At 36.3% G+C, this 13,330-nt stretch overlaps 2 protein-coding genes across 4 annotated transcripts in view; both read right to left on the bottom strand.

Annotated features, from left to right (window-relative positions):
• Positions 1–226: 226 nt before the first annotated feature.
• On the bottom strand, positions 227–5,412 carry LOC120535819 (zinc finger protein 501-like). Of its 3 annotated transcripts, none has more exons than XM_039763914.1 (3): positions 5,088–5,412; positions 4,166–4,632; positions 227–1,197 (listed from the first exon to the last, which is right to left on the bottom strand). In XM_039763914.1, exons 2-3 carry the CDS (start codon positions 4,620–4,622, stop codon positions 473–475), a joined length of 1,182 nt encoding a protein of 393 aa, XP_039619848.1. In that variant the 5' UTR covers positions 4,623–4,632; positions 5,088–5,412; the 3' UTR covers positions 227–472. The 3 variants fall into 3 exon arrangements, with proteins under 3 accessions (XP_039619848.1, XP_039619847.1, XP_039619849.1); XM_039763913.1 differs by having other exon boundaries at positions 5,105–5,412; XM_039763915.1 differs by having other exon boundaries at positions 5,173–5,412.
• A 4,367-nt stretch (positions 5,413–9,779) lies between these two features.
• il4i1 (interleukin 4 induced 1) overlaps positions 9,780–13,330 on the bottom strand; it is a 35,335-nt gene continuing 31,784 nt past the window's right edge. Inside the window, exon 7 of the mRNA XM_039763909.1 lies at positions 9,780–12,248. Within this exon, the coding sequence (XP_039619843.1) occupies positions 11,468–12,248 (781 nt within the window). The 3' untranslated portion in view covers positions 9,780–11,467. The remainder of the gene's footprint in view (positions 12,249–13,330) is intronic.

Here is a 13,330-nt window from a genome sequence, read left to right as displayed (position 1 = left end):
CTAAAACATAAAAACTGCTAAAAAAATTTTAAAAATGCCAGCCTTTGTAAAAATGCGTAAACAAGGACACCACATAATAGCAAAGAAACAAATTGAACAATGCCATCAGGTCAAAAAAAGCATGACTCACCAACTTCAAAACTGTCTGAAATGAAAAACTGTAACCATATGTAACAATCAAAGACCAAATCTGAGAACCACAGAAGAACGACATTTGAACAAGCAATAGTAAAAAATTACTTTAATGTGTTCTTCACATGGTGTGGTATTCTATTTTCAACAACAGTGTCAGATGTCCCACTTTCCATCTCAATATAGGTGTAATTATGGTATGTATATACTGTATCACGCAGCATACCATTAAAATGTACATTTTAGGTATTTGTATTATTCAGGTCAAAGGACAAATAATCCTTTAAATATGAAAACCAGAAGTGCTCGTTGGGCCCCAATTTGGCAAAAATTAATATTATCAGACATTACAGACGTGTACTTTCAGCTGGGAGGAGTGGGTAAATCCTTCCCCACAGTCATCACAGTGATACAGTGTTTTTCCACCATGTACACGTTGGGAATGCATACTGAGGGCCCCTCTGTGTACAAATTTCTTGCCACACTCTGTGCAGTGATACGGAGTTTCCCCTGTGTGAATGCGCTGATGCCTTTTTAGGGCAACTGCCTGATTGAAACTTTTCCCACATTCGTTACAGTGATAAGGAGTTTCTCCTGTATGAATCCGTCTATGATTTTGGAGATGCTGGGTGCGACTGAAACTTTTGCCACATTCAGTGCAGAGTGTTTCCCTCCGATGAACGCGCTGATGGAATTTCAAGGATGCCGTAGTACTGAATTTCTGTCCACACTCTCCACACTGATAGGGTGTTTCACGAACAACAAACTGCTGATACAGTTCAATATTTACAGATTTCCGAACAGTCTTCCTACATTCAACACAATGGACCTGCTGCTCCCCAGTGTGTATCCGCAGGTGTGACTTCAGATTTCCTAATCGACTGAAAGAATCCCCACATTCAGGACAGTTGTAAGGAGGGTCTCCAGTGCATAGGGGATCTTGAGATTTGGGATTTTCCAACTGGCTAAACCTCTTCCCACACTCTGCACATTCATGCAACATTTCAAATGTTCCCTGGGATTCTCCTTCTTGTTCATCTTTCGGCCTGACAAATGGCTGATGGTCTGTAAATAAGAAATTACAGTTACAAAATATTCACATAAATATACGCATAAAACCAAAATAAAGGAAAGATTTCTTGTCAGTGGAAACCAAGTGTATGACTTGCATTGAATTTTTATATTTGAGTTTTATGTTTAACTGCATTTTCTGTAATGAATAATGTTTTTCAATTAACAATCAGTGGAGAGTTAAAAATCTGATATCTGTGAAAATAAGGACATAAGAAATTAAAGTGTTTCCAATTTTTACAAATAAAACCAATTACTAAATTTTCAGGCAACATGAATTTATTTTACTCATGCCTTAAATTATGTCTAAGGATGTGAATGTTTAAATAAATTTTTGAACCCTCTCAAAATAATAGGTCTTTTAAATTTCATTCCAAGAAAAACAATGGACTTCCCTTAAAAAGAAACTTTATATTTTACAACATAAGTTTTAAAAATGATTAGCATGGTTACACCTAATCTACAGTACTTCAAAAGCAGCAGTGTGGCAAAACAGGTAGCCTTGTCATGTGACAATATATTGGCTCTATTTCTGATACGAGCCTGGAGTCCTTCTGATTTATTTCTGTTTCAAGTTTAGATATTGTCTCCTTAGTTTCTGTAGGTTACCTTACACAATTAAAAAAATAATTGTTTAAGCTGACTGGGAACTCCTTACAGACTTGCATGAGTGGCTGCATATAAGTATGTGAGATTGTGACCTATGATTCTATAGCCTAGCGCCCAATGCTCCTAGTATAAATTTTAGTTCTAACACTTTAGAATGGATAAAGCAGCTTGGAAAAACAGAGAAATGAACAGCTGTAAGGTTTTGTACTTCAAAAGCATGTGACAGAAGTATACTTCAGATTTTTCTAACCTTTTTTGTAAGAAGCATTTCCTAATTTCCATTTTTAGTGCACTTCTCATTTTAACAATAGTGTCCTCAGGTTATGTGATTCAATGTTTATGCATTAGACTAACTGGCTATTCATTTAGCTTTATGCAAGTGTGGCTGTTTATTTTTCATTCATACTTAATGCAATGGGCATGGGCTGATGCATTGTCTAACCCCAAAAAATATGAGAAGCGCAACTTTGCAGCTTTTACATGATAATGTAATTTTGGGACTTACCGCTTGTGATGACTCACTTTTCCACTTCATTCTATAGGTTGGTCTAGATCTAATTATGCAATTTTCATTACGCTATAACTTATTAAGTTTACTTCATACAAAATCACCAAAAAAATCCTGGACCATCGAGAAGTGTGCGAACTGACGACATGAAGAATTGTCTTCGCGCCAAACTGGAATTGTCCCCGCATAAATGAAAATCATTCAGACGATCTGGATCTGTATAATTAGATCTGGACCACCCTGTATTCGTGTAAACCCCCCTTGGCATTCTGGGTGAAACACAAAGTTAATTAAAATGCATTACATCTGTAAAGCATTGATGCCAATCCAATGCAACCACAAAATGCCTGTTTTGACTGATCTGGTTATTGTTGTGTTGGTTTTCATGTAAATGAAAGTTTGGTGATAAGGTTAAGAATTTGCTGTCGTGTTAAGTTCAGATTCTGATTCTGTTGTGTTCAAAAAATCAAGAAAAGCTCATTTTAGAATGGCGTCCGTGTGTCTATGAAAACCTTTGTACAATGATAACATCTGAAAAAAAGTAACTTTTTCAAACAAGTTGCAATAGGTTTGTCTTGTTACAGCCTTTTGATCCAGTTTGGCCAAGTACTTATCACAACATTCTTCAAATAGGTTTGAAATATGTCAAATGATAACTAAACTAGAAATTATTTAATTTTACTTGGAATTTTGCTGTCTGCATTTAGTCATAGGAACAGGTCTATTGATTTTTCAAAATGTTTGCAGGAATAGATTTTAGAATACAGAATTTATTTAGATCTACATGCACATACATACAGAGGCACACACTCAAAGAAACTTAAAAGTGAATATAGCAGACAGATTGTTTGCCTTACCAGAGCACATGCTGGTTGATGAAGAGAAAGAAATTGACACATCCAAACACACACACACCCACAATAGATATAAAAAGGTTTATTTTCACAGAAGCATTAAGCCACCCCTGTAACTAACCCTAACCCTAATCTGCCTATATGTGCAACTTGTTTGCTTCATTTGTATCAAAGGAAATATTCCATTTTCTATTCATTTTAACCTACATTGTTTAGTGTACATAATAAATTTAAGTTAGTGTACTTGATTGTATATTATTATACAGTACTAGCTGTGTAAGCCTGTGCTATAAAAAGCCTGGGGTCATAAAAACTATTGAAATCTTCAGAAAAAAACTTGAAATATAGAAATGTCACATAAGGAACTACTCTGGGCATCTCTTTCCTTGGAGGATCTGTTTTGCCGATGTGCTCATATCGCTTGTGCATTAGCAGCGGGAGGAAAAGTAAAAAGGATACCATTTTGCCGATGTTAGTGACTAAGCAACTTTGTGTTTCTTCTGAGGTTTAATTTGCCAGATGTGCCGGCCTCACTTGTGTTATTAGTGGCTAAAAGAGTTTTTTGTTTCCATGGAGGTGCAGCCCGACTCCACCTATCACTTCCGGGTCAGACAGACACACACACTTCCACGTGTAGACGTTTACATATAAGAATCATTTGTATTGTAAAATCTTCTGTTGAGTGACTTTTTACTGCACCAGTAAAGTAAAATTTACATGGAGGTACTGCACAACCATTCCACACATTTTTTGTTAGCTAAAATAAACATGCTATAATGGTAAATAGTTTTCTACTTATATTCTTGCTTTAATGCATGTTTTATGTGAATGAAAGCAAAACAGATCAGATTAACTGTGATATAAATGTATAAAGAATGTAAAATTTACATTATATGTGAAAGTTAACAGTGCAGCCAAGTAAAGATAGAAAAAGTTATTTTCCAGCAGGAAAGTGTAATTTAGCTATTAGATTAACTTTATCTCAGCTCACCAGTTAGATAGCCAGCTGGGTGTTGCACAGAAGGCTCCTTCACAATGTCGATTTCTTCAACAGGAGAAAATTTAAATGTGTCGCCTTCAACACAGGTATATTTCTGCATACTGATCCATTTCCTTTCAGCAATTTGGTCAACAGTTCTCTCCTGGGAGGAAATTTCCAGTTTGAGATTGGGAATTTTCTGATGGGACACGCTTTCAACAACATGAATGAATCCCAGTTCAGAGATGTCTCTAGCAACGTCACCAGATTCAGTTCCCCGATTCAGGTCAACTGACTCCACTTCTGGAGGCTCTTCTTTTATTTGTGCACACTTTAATGAGTATGGCTCATATTTGATGCAGTCAGAAATAGATTTCATGAGATCCTTCTTGACACAGACAGATGACACAATGTTAGATTCTTTTGTAATAACTGCAGGGGCATCCTTTTTAATACGAAAGGATGTCATCTTTATATACCTGCAAAAGAAACAAAAGCATCACTATCAGTTATAAATATTTATTCCATGCAGTTCACCCAATGTACAAAACCAAAAACAAAATTACGTTTTTATCATGTATCCTATTTCTTAAAATCAGATTTAAAATGCATAAATGTAACTCTGTCCTGGTGACAAGTGTTTTCACAATTACTGGATAGTTTAATTAGTTTTCTCTTACGAGATTTAACTCATTAATTTAAATATCAGTTATCAACTAAAACTACCAATGCAAGGGTGTGTCCAGTATTTCTACACCAAGGAGTTCAATATTTAGTGTAAAAAACACAATGTATAAAAAAAAAACCCGCTGCAGTTTCATCATAGTGAGCTTCTCACCAGTTACACAAAAGCTTCTTAGGATCGGAGCTATTGTGAAAAGGTTCTGTCCTCTATAGATGCCATATAATTTACGATACAAACATCCTGAGATACCTTGATGTCAGACGCACCTTCACTACATGAAACCGGCAGATCAAGGACGTGAATTAATAAGCAAAGGGACGTCACCCAGACCGACCAGATTTAGAAGGTACCAGGTTCGCAGTTTCTAATCCACGAGAAGACGGGACGACGTTTGCGCTGCTGTGGCAGGAATTCCAACACTGTCACGTGTATTCTAATGTCCGTACCTCCACGGAATAGTGTACCGTTATTAAATGCATTCAACTGTGCAAAACTGCTCGGCAGTTCCTGCTATTCCTGATGTACAAAACTTCCAATCTCATTTTCTGAACCTGTCGCCAATTATGACGTTTTAATATTGAGCATGCGCGCCATTACGTCATCAATTTTCGACAAGTACCTTTTATGACACCGCCCACACAACGTGCATACCCTCTTGTTTATTTTGGACTGTCATTACCATTTCATCATTACTCGTTTCTTTACCGCGAACTGAGGATGTTTGATTTAGGTACTTCTGGCAATTTAGATGAAAATTGTATACATCCGAAGGGTGTTTTATTAGTTGTTAATTTTTGGTTTTGTATAGTGTCGTTCTGTTTACAGCGCGGGGCATTATACACATACTGTATAGTTCATTTCCTTTATTAATTTGCATCATTAACCGGGTTTTTACCATATGTTAAAATTTTCATTTTAATAGCTGCTGTTAATTTTATGATTTCTTCTGTTATTTCTGTCACGTATGCTACACACTGATTTTCGTTATTTTTTACATTATCTTTCCAAGCATCCTTTGAGATCATTTTACCATAGAGCTTCTAAATTGTGGTTTAAAATTGTGCTGTGTTTTAATTGACACATCTCTGCTGCATAATATGTTGGCTGAATACAGTTAATAATAAGTGGGGAAATAACAGTGGACTCGTTGTTACACTAAAGAACGGGAATGTAATTAGAAAAATGAACGTAATTGTAAACATATTTAAACTCTTATGTTTACCATAAGAAAATATCTATTGTGTAATGCACAGAACATCACAGTTTATAAAAATACATATATAAAATTTTGTTTGAAAAAAATGCAGTTTATTTTATATATAAGCAAACTTGGATGTCTTCCCCTTGTCCACATGAGTTTTCTTTCGTCGTCAATAGACGTGTTAGGTGGATTGGCAATGCTAAATTGGCACATGTTGTGAGTTTATCCTGTGACAGACTGGCACCCTGTCCAGGTGTTGCCCTCTGCTCAATGTTTGCTAGGATTACTGTAGGTTTTAGTTGCCCTGAAACTGTGCCCTGGATAAGTGGGTTATGAAAATGGATGGATGGTCATACGCAAACATTACAAAGGATTTAGAAAATCTTAAGATTCCTTACGCTTCTGCGCACTTTATTGAGTTGTACATTTAATTTTAAATTGATAGATTTGCCATATTTGGCCATCAATCTACACTCAATAACCCATAATCTCAAAGTGAAATGTTTTCAGAAAGGTTTTGTAAATTTATTAAAAACTTACATACATATTCTGAATTCAGTACTTTTGCATTAATGACAGCTTTGAGTCTTCTTGGATAAATCTCTAAAAGCATTGTACTCCTGAATATGGGATCTTTATCTCATTCTTCCTGGCACATACTCTCAACCTCTGATAGATTAGATGGGAAGGCTCTGTAAACTGCTATCTTCAGGTCTCTCCACAGGTGTTCTATGGAGTTTAGATCTGGGGTTTGGCTAAACCACTTAAAGACAGCCAGAAACTATTCCCAAAGCCACTCTATCCATTGTATGCATTGGGTCACTGTTGTGCTGACAGGCGAACTGTTGCCCCAGTCTGTGGTCATGTGCACTCTGCAGCAAGATTTCTTCAAGGTTCTGTATATTTGGCTGCATTTATTCTTCCCTCACATCTGATCAGTTTTCCTTGTCCCTGTTGCTGAGAACACACCCATACAATTATGCTTCCACCACCATGCTTCACCTTACAGATGATATTAACTAGGTGTTGAACAGTACCTGGTCTTTGCTAGATATAGTGCTTGGAATTTTTGTTTCGTCAGACTGACCAGAAAATGTTTTTTTTTTTCTCATATTCTCTCTGCTGTTGAGAAAAAACCCCATAGCATGAAGCTACCACCACTATGCTTCACCTTATGGATGGTATTAAGCAGATGATGAGCAGTGCCTGGACTTTTTGTCTCATCAAACTGACTAGAATATTTTTCCTCGTGGTCTAAGGATCCTTTAAATGTCCTTTTTCAAGCTTCAAGTGGGCTGTTATATGCCTTTTTCTCAAGAGTGTCTTCCATATAGCCACTCTGCCATAAACACTTGGTTAGTCACTTTCCTGAACAAGGTCCTTCTTACCCAGTTACTCTGTTTGACCATTATGGCCAAATCCAGGAAGAGTCCTGCTGGTTCTAAAAATCTTCTTCTATTTCACAAATATTGAGGAGACTGTATTTCTGGAAACACTTATATCTTTAGAAATGGTTTGATCCCAATGCCCCCATCAATGCTTCACCACAATTTGATCACAGAGGTCTACAGAGAGTTTCCTGGACTTATGGCTTGGTTTTACTCCTGACATTTAGTTTGAATTGTAGGACCTTTTCTATACAGGTGTGTGCCTTTTAAATGATATTTAATCAATTAAGATTGCCACATGTAGATTCCAATTAAGTTCTACAAACATCTTAAGGATAATTGCAACAAACAGGATGCACCTGACCACAATTTCGAGTGTCATAGCAATGGGTCTAAATACTCACGGCTGTAACTATATTTTTTGATTTTTAATAAATTTGCTTATCTTTCTGAAAACATGTTTTTACTTATTCATCATGGGTTATTGAGGATTGACAGGCGGAAATGACAAATGTAACCATCCATTTTCCAACCCACTGAATCCAAACACAGGGTCGCAGGGGTACGCTGGAGCCAATCCCAGCCAACACAGGGCACGAACCAATCCTGAGCAAGGTGCCAACCCACCGCAGGACACACACAAACACACCAAGCACACACTAGGGCCAATTCAGAATCGCCAATCCACCTAACCGGCATGTCTTTGGACTGTGGGAGGAAACCGGAGTGCCCGGAGGAAACCCACACAGACACGGGGAGAACATGCAAACTCCACGCAGGGAAGACCCGGGAAGTGAACCCAGGTCCCCGAACTGCGAGGCAGCAGCGCTACCACTGTGCCACCGTGCCGCCCAAATGTAACCATTTAAAGTTAAATCTACAACACAATAAAGTGTGCAGAAAGTGAAGGGGTCTGAATACTTTCAGAGCGCACTGTATAAGTATTATAGCTTGTATTGGCAATATAAAACATCATATAAACTGCAGATCAGTCTTTCTGAAATGTAAACTTCCACAGAGAAAATTGAAAACAATATAAAGATGAAAACCAGGGAGAAAGTGATGTACAGTATATGGAACTATAGTATAGCATTCATTAGGTACACATTGTAAATAATAAAACATAAAGTTAATAAAAGGGGTTACCTATCACGCCTTGCTACTGTTTTTTATGACAGTGGTTTAACATCTGATTGCTGTCTTTTTGGAAGTTCCAAAGCCATCCTGCCTTTGGACCTTTTTTCAAACCAAGCCCATTGGAAACAGCTGGAGTGTCAAAACCTGAGTCTTAATTAAAAAAAAAAAAAAAACAAGAAAACTTGATGATGTTGCTGCAAGTGCTTCACAGCTGTATGATTTAAGAAGATAAATCAGCATTTTAAGTCAAGTTAAGTGTTTTTTCTTCCACAATTTGTTTTGAGAGGTGTTTTGATTGCTTTGGGGCTGCATTAAGTCTTGACATTATAGAAGCTTTATTAAGGGAGTGGACAGCTTGATAGGCGCTGTCTAGTGTGGGATTGTCCAAAGAAATTTGAATGATTTTGAGATTGAAAGGAAAGAAGCAAATATTAGAATAAAAATACTTATTATTCTGGGACTGTGTTGCCATTAAAGTCAGAAAACAAAGATATAAAAGAATGATTGTTTTATTTTGATAATTTAATACCTGGACAAAACACCAATAAAAAATCTGTAACAGGAAATGGTTCTAATTTATCCAATTTAATAAAAATTATATACACATTTCTTATAAATTATATTTTGATACTGATTGTATAGCAAAAACATTTCAAAGTTTCAAATGCAAAGAGATCATTCTTAATACTGGTTGTCTTGACAGTACAAAGCTAAGCCAGATCTACAGAACTTTTAGTTCTTTCAGCTTTAAACTCTTGATGAAAAAAAGTGCAGAAGAAATTAAATTTCCTTAGTTTTAACATTTTTAGGAAAACTAATGTCTGTTCTTGAATAAAATATAATTAGACTCTGTCTGCCACCATCTATCACAACATCCTTGGAAAAAGTTAGTTATATCTAGCTAAACGATATCATTTCTTATATTGTGTTCTGCGTTAAAGAAACTTGTCACATGAAACACTTTCATCCATCCATCCTCCAACCCGCTAACTACAGGGTCACAGGAGCCAATGCCAGTCAACACAGGGCACAAGGCAGGAAACAAACCCCAGCCCACCGCAGGGCACGCACACACCAAGGGCAATTTAGAATCACCAATGCGCCTAACCTGCATGTCTTTGAACTGTGGGAGGAAACTGGAGTAGCTGGAGGAAACCCACAAAGACACAGGGAGACACCACGCAGGGAGGACCCAGGAAGCGAACCCAGGTCTCCTAACTGCGAGGCAGCAGTGCTACCCACTGCGCCACCGTTCCACCAGAAACACTTTCACTCCATTATTAATCTGCTACTAATAAAGCACCACAGTGCAGTACTGAATTATTAATTAATTATTAATAATTATTAATTATTATAATTTATCAGTCCATTGCACTTTTAATGTACAGTACCACCAATACACTTCTTGGAAGTTTTTGTTAAGCAAATTTAGAATTTCAGGAATTTCAGTGCTTAATAAATGTGATATAAGTTTTTTGTATTAGAGACTGTAGAAACCTTTAATGTAAATAACATGTCTTTTTTTCAAGCTACACTGTGATTGCAAAGATTGTTGATGTGCATTGTTAGTTGAAAAACTGAATTCTTGTGAATGACCCCAATAAAAGTTCACTATGTGGTATGTCAGACTTCCAGTCATACAGAGCTCAAAAAACTTTGATCACTTTGCATATCAAGAACTCATACCTACACTGTGCTACATGCAGTTCCCTATCTTGCCACTTTTAAAAATAATGCTTATGATATTATTTTACAAAAAGGTATTTCACCCATCATTTCAGTCTACAGCTTTGATGTTCAAAGGAAGAGGTGAATCAACAGAATGGGCTCCAAAAAAACTCCAGTCTAATACTTGATTTTATCATGTAGGCATATGCAAAATATTATCTATGCAGAAAACATTTGTCACCTGGGACTCCTACAAATAGCAGATTCATATACTGTACATGTGTTAAGTGAAGTTTAAAGAGCTGCATATGCAGGTCCATTAAATTATGACATTATTTTTGAAGATTCTATACACATTTCATAAAATGAATAATTGACTTTTGCTCTGTAAGTAAAGAGATACTGAATTGCTGGTAATCTTTTTTATGACCCTGCAATTTGGTGTTCATAAAATAAAGAAAAGATGATTGACACATCAACAGTATCACAGAATGTAAATTAAATTACAAAAAATTTAAGAGAAACTAACACAAGAATTTTAAATGTAAGATTAATGTTGGTCTTCGATGAATTTTTACTCAAATTGTAAAGAGATTTAGATAAGGTAGATACAGTAAGTGAGTAAGTGTACACATTTTTAGAAACTTGTCAGTCTCAAAATAACAGAGTATTCAGTTTGCAGCCTAAATTCATTACATTTATTTTAGTAATAAGAAATCACTACATGCATTCAACAGTTTTAATAAATTAAAAGCCATTCTCTTACTGTGGTAGTGCATTTTGGAGTAATTTCAGAACAATTAACCATTTTCAAAGGTTTGCAACTGAGGAAATTTCATGCAGTTTTTTTAATTTAAATGTATTTAAATTTAATTTATACTTTGTATTTAAATGTAAAAAACACTTTTTCCCTAAGTATAGCAGTTCATTTCTATTACATTTCCTTTACCATAAGTATTTGTATACAGTCCACAGTAGACTCTGCATTCAGTCGAATTTTCAGCATTGAATGTGGATGGATGGAGAACTGAATATTTGTTTAATACTTATTCTAAAAAGAAAAAAAGTTCAGAAACACATTGCACCATTTTAGCAGTTTTAGTGTTCTCTTTGTGTTTATGTTCTCTTTTCTGAAAACAATTGAAGCAACCTATTAAAGTTCTTTTGAAATGTGACAAATTCTGAATCAATGGGTCAGGGCAGTAATATTGTAGCTTTGCCTCCTCCGAGTCCCATTAAAGTACAATGTCATTGTTCTTTATGTTATGGATGTTTCTTGCTGCCCTGATAGCAGATTTCATTGAAGTTTCAATCCAGCCATGTGGCAGTGCTGTATGCTCCCCAGCAAAGTGTATCCTTTCTTCCTTTGCAAAAAGGTCTTTGTAGTATTCATTGAGTTGGTAGGGGTTAAATATGGAGAAGGCTCCTAAACTGAAGGGATCCCTGCTCCATTTTTTTACTACTCCTCCATCCCAGAGTGAATAAATATCTTCTCCATGAATTTTTGCCAGGTCTCTGAGAGCAACCTTCATGCATTCCTTCTCATTTAGTCCATTAAAGAAATCAGAATCCTCACCATATGTGTAAGAGGCAAGCAGCACACCACCATCAGTGCCTTCAAAGCTGTGACTGGGGTAAAAGATAAATCTAGACGGAAGATCGGTAATGGACTTTCCACCAAATATTCCTTGCTTTTCCCAGAAACGAGACTTGAAACTTAGGAAGATCTTGGTTGACCCTGAATAGTGGACTAAACGTAGAGCTTGCATTTTTTTCCTTGACAGAGCAGGCTCATAGTTCAGCAGCAAGGAAGCTTTGGCTGTGGCTGTGAGGAGTACATAATCTGCACTGAAGCTCAAATCATCAGCAGGTGTTTTCTGGTTCTTATAAAGCACAGTGACACCACGTTGATCTTGCTTTATCTGTGTCACTCTTGAGTTCAGGTAAACAGTGCAGCTGAGGTTTTGGTAAATTGCCTTGACCAGGTTATCCATGCCTCCTCTGATTTCATAGTAGCTGAAACACAAGAGTAGAAAGATCACAAGTTAGATGTGTTTTGTTATTAGTAAGCTATAGACAGAGCTACCTGTAGTACTACAGTAGTTTATGGTAGCATATGAGTTGTCTTTGAAATGCCTGCTGAATGTTTGGGAGAAAATTATCTAACAATGAAATGTAAGTAACATTATTACTTTTCTTTAAATTACATCCCTCTTGTCATTAAGTAATCTGCATTATTGGCTTATCACATTCAGTTTTATTTCAAGTAAGATCCCTAAATCTTAATGGCCATAAATTGTTGTTAAACACTACATATAGCATGTTTGTTTTTTCTCTCTCTCTCTCACAAATTTCAGGTGCTTAGTTGCCAAGTTTAGAATAAGAATGTACATGATGTTCAAAATGTGACACTGCAACAAAAGAGCAGTAAAGACGCTCATGACACACAAGAGAGGGATTACTAAACAAAAATAAACATTTGCCTGAATAGCATTACAAATTAAACCCAACCACTCATATATCCCAATCCCAGAAAGATCATTTGTCATACATTGTATATGTGTGTGTATACATTTACAGTGGAGAGTAATCTCAGACTAAGACAGACCCAAAAATATCAAAAAACTGTGACATTTCAGTAGAACAGCCACAGATTATTCCACTCCAACTAGTTTTTGTTTATTGTTTAACTTCTGCCCATACAAACATTTTTCTAAGGTGCTTTTATTCTTTTCCAAGCCCTGTTGTAACTCATCTTTATCAAACCTCTCATTAGCCTACTTTGAGCCACGTTATTAGGTCACCCCCTTTACATTCCAACACATCATACATCATATGATGGCAGTGTGTGGTATAGATAGTTCAAGCCATTGCTTCTAGAATCAGTTACTGTTCATTTGAGCATTCATATGGCCAAAATGAGTGACTTTTTTGTGATGTGATAGTTGGCACTAAGTGCTGTCATGGGGTTTTCACTCACAACCACTTACCAAGAATTGTATGAAAGTGGTAGGTGATCATGTGGACAAACAGCTTGGGGAGAATGTGACAATCATATACACAAACAGACTGGCCATAACCAAGCAAATTACATGAAA

Source organism: Polypterus senegalus, chromosome 9 (genome assembly GCF_016835505.1).
Source record: "Polypterus senegalus isolate Bchr_013 chromosome 9, ASM1683550v1, whole genome shotgun sequence".
Lineage (NCBI taxonomy): Eukaryota > Metazoa > Chordata > Cladistia > Polypteriformes > Polypteridae > Polypterus > Polypterus senegalus.
The sequence above is the reverse complement of the archived record's forward strand: the minus strand, read 5'-3'. Positions and strand labels throughout refer to the sequence as shown.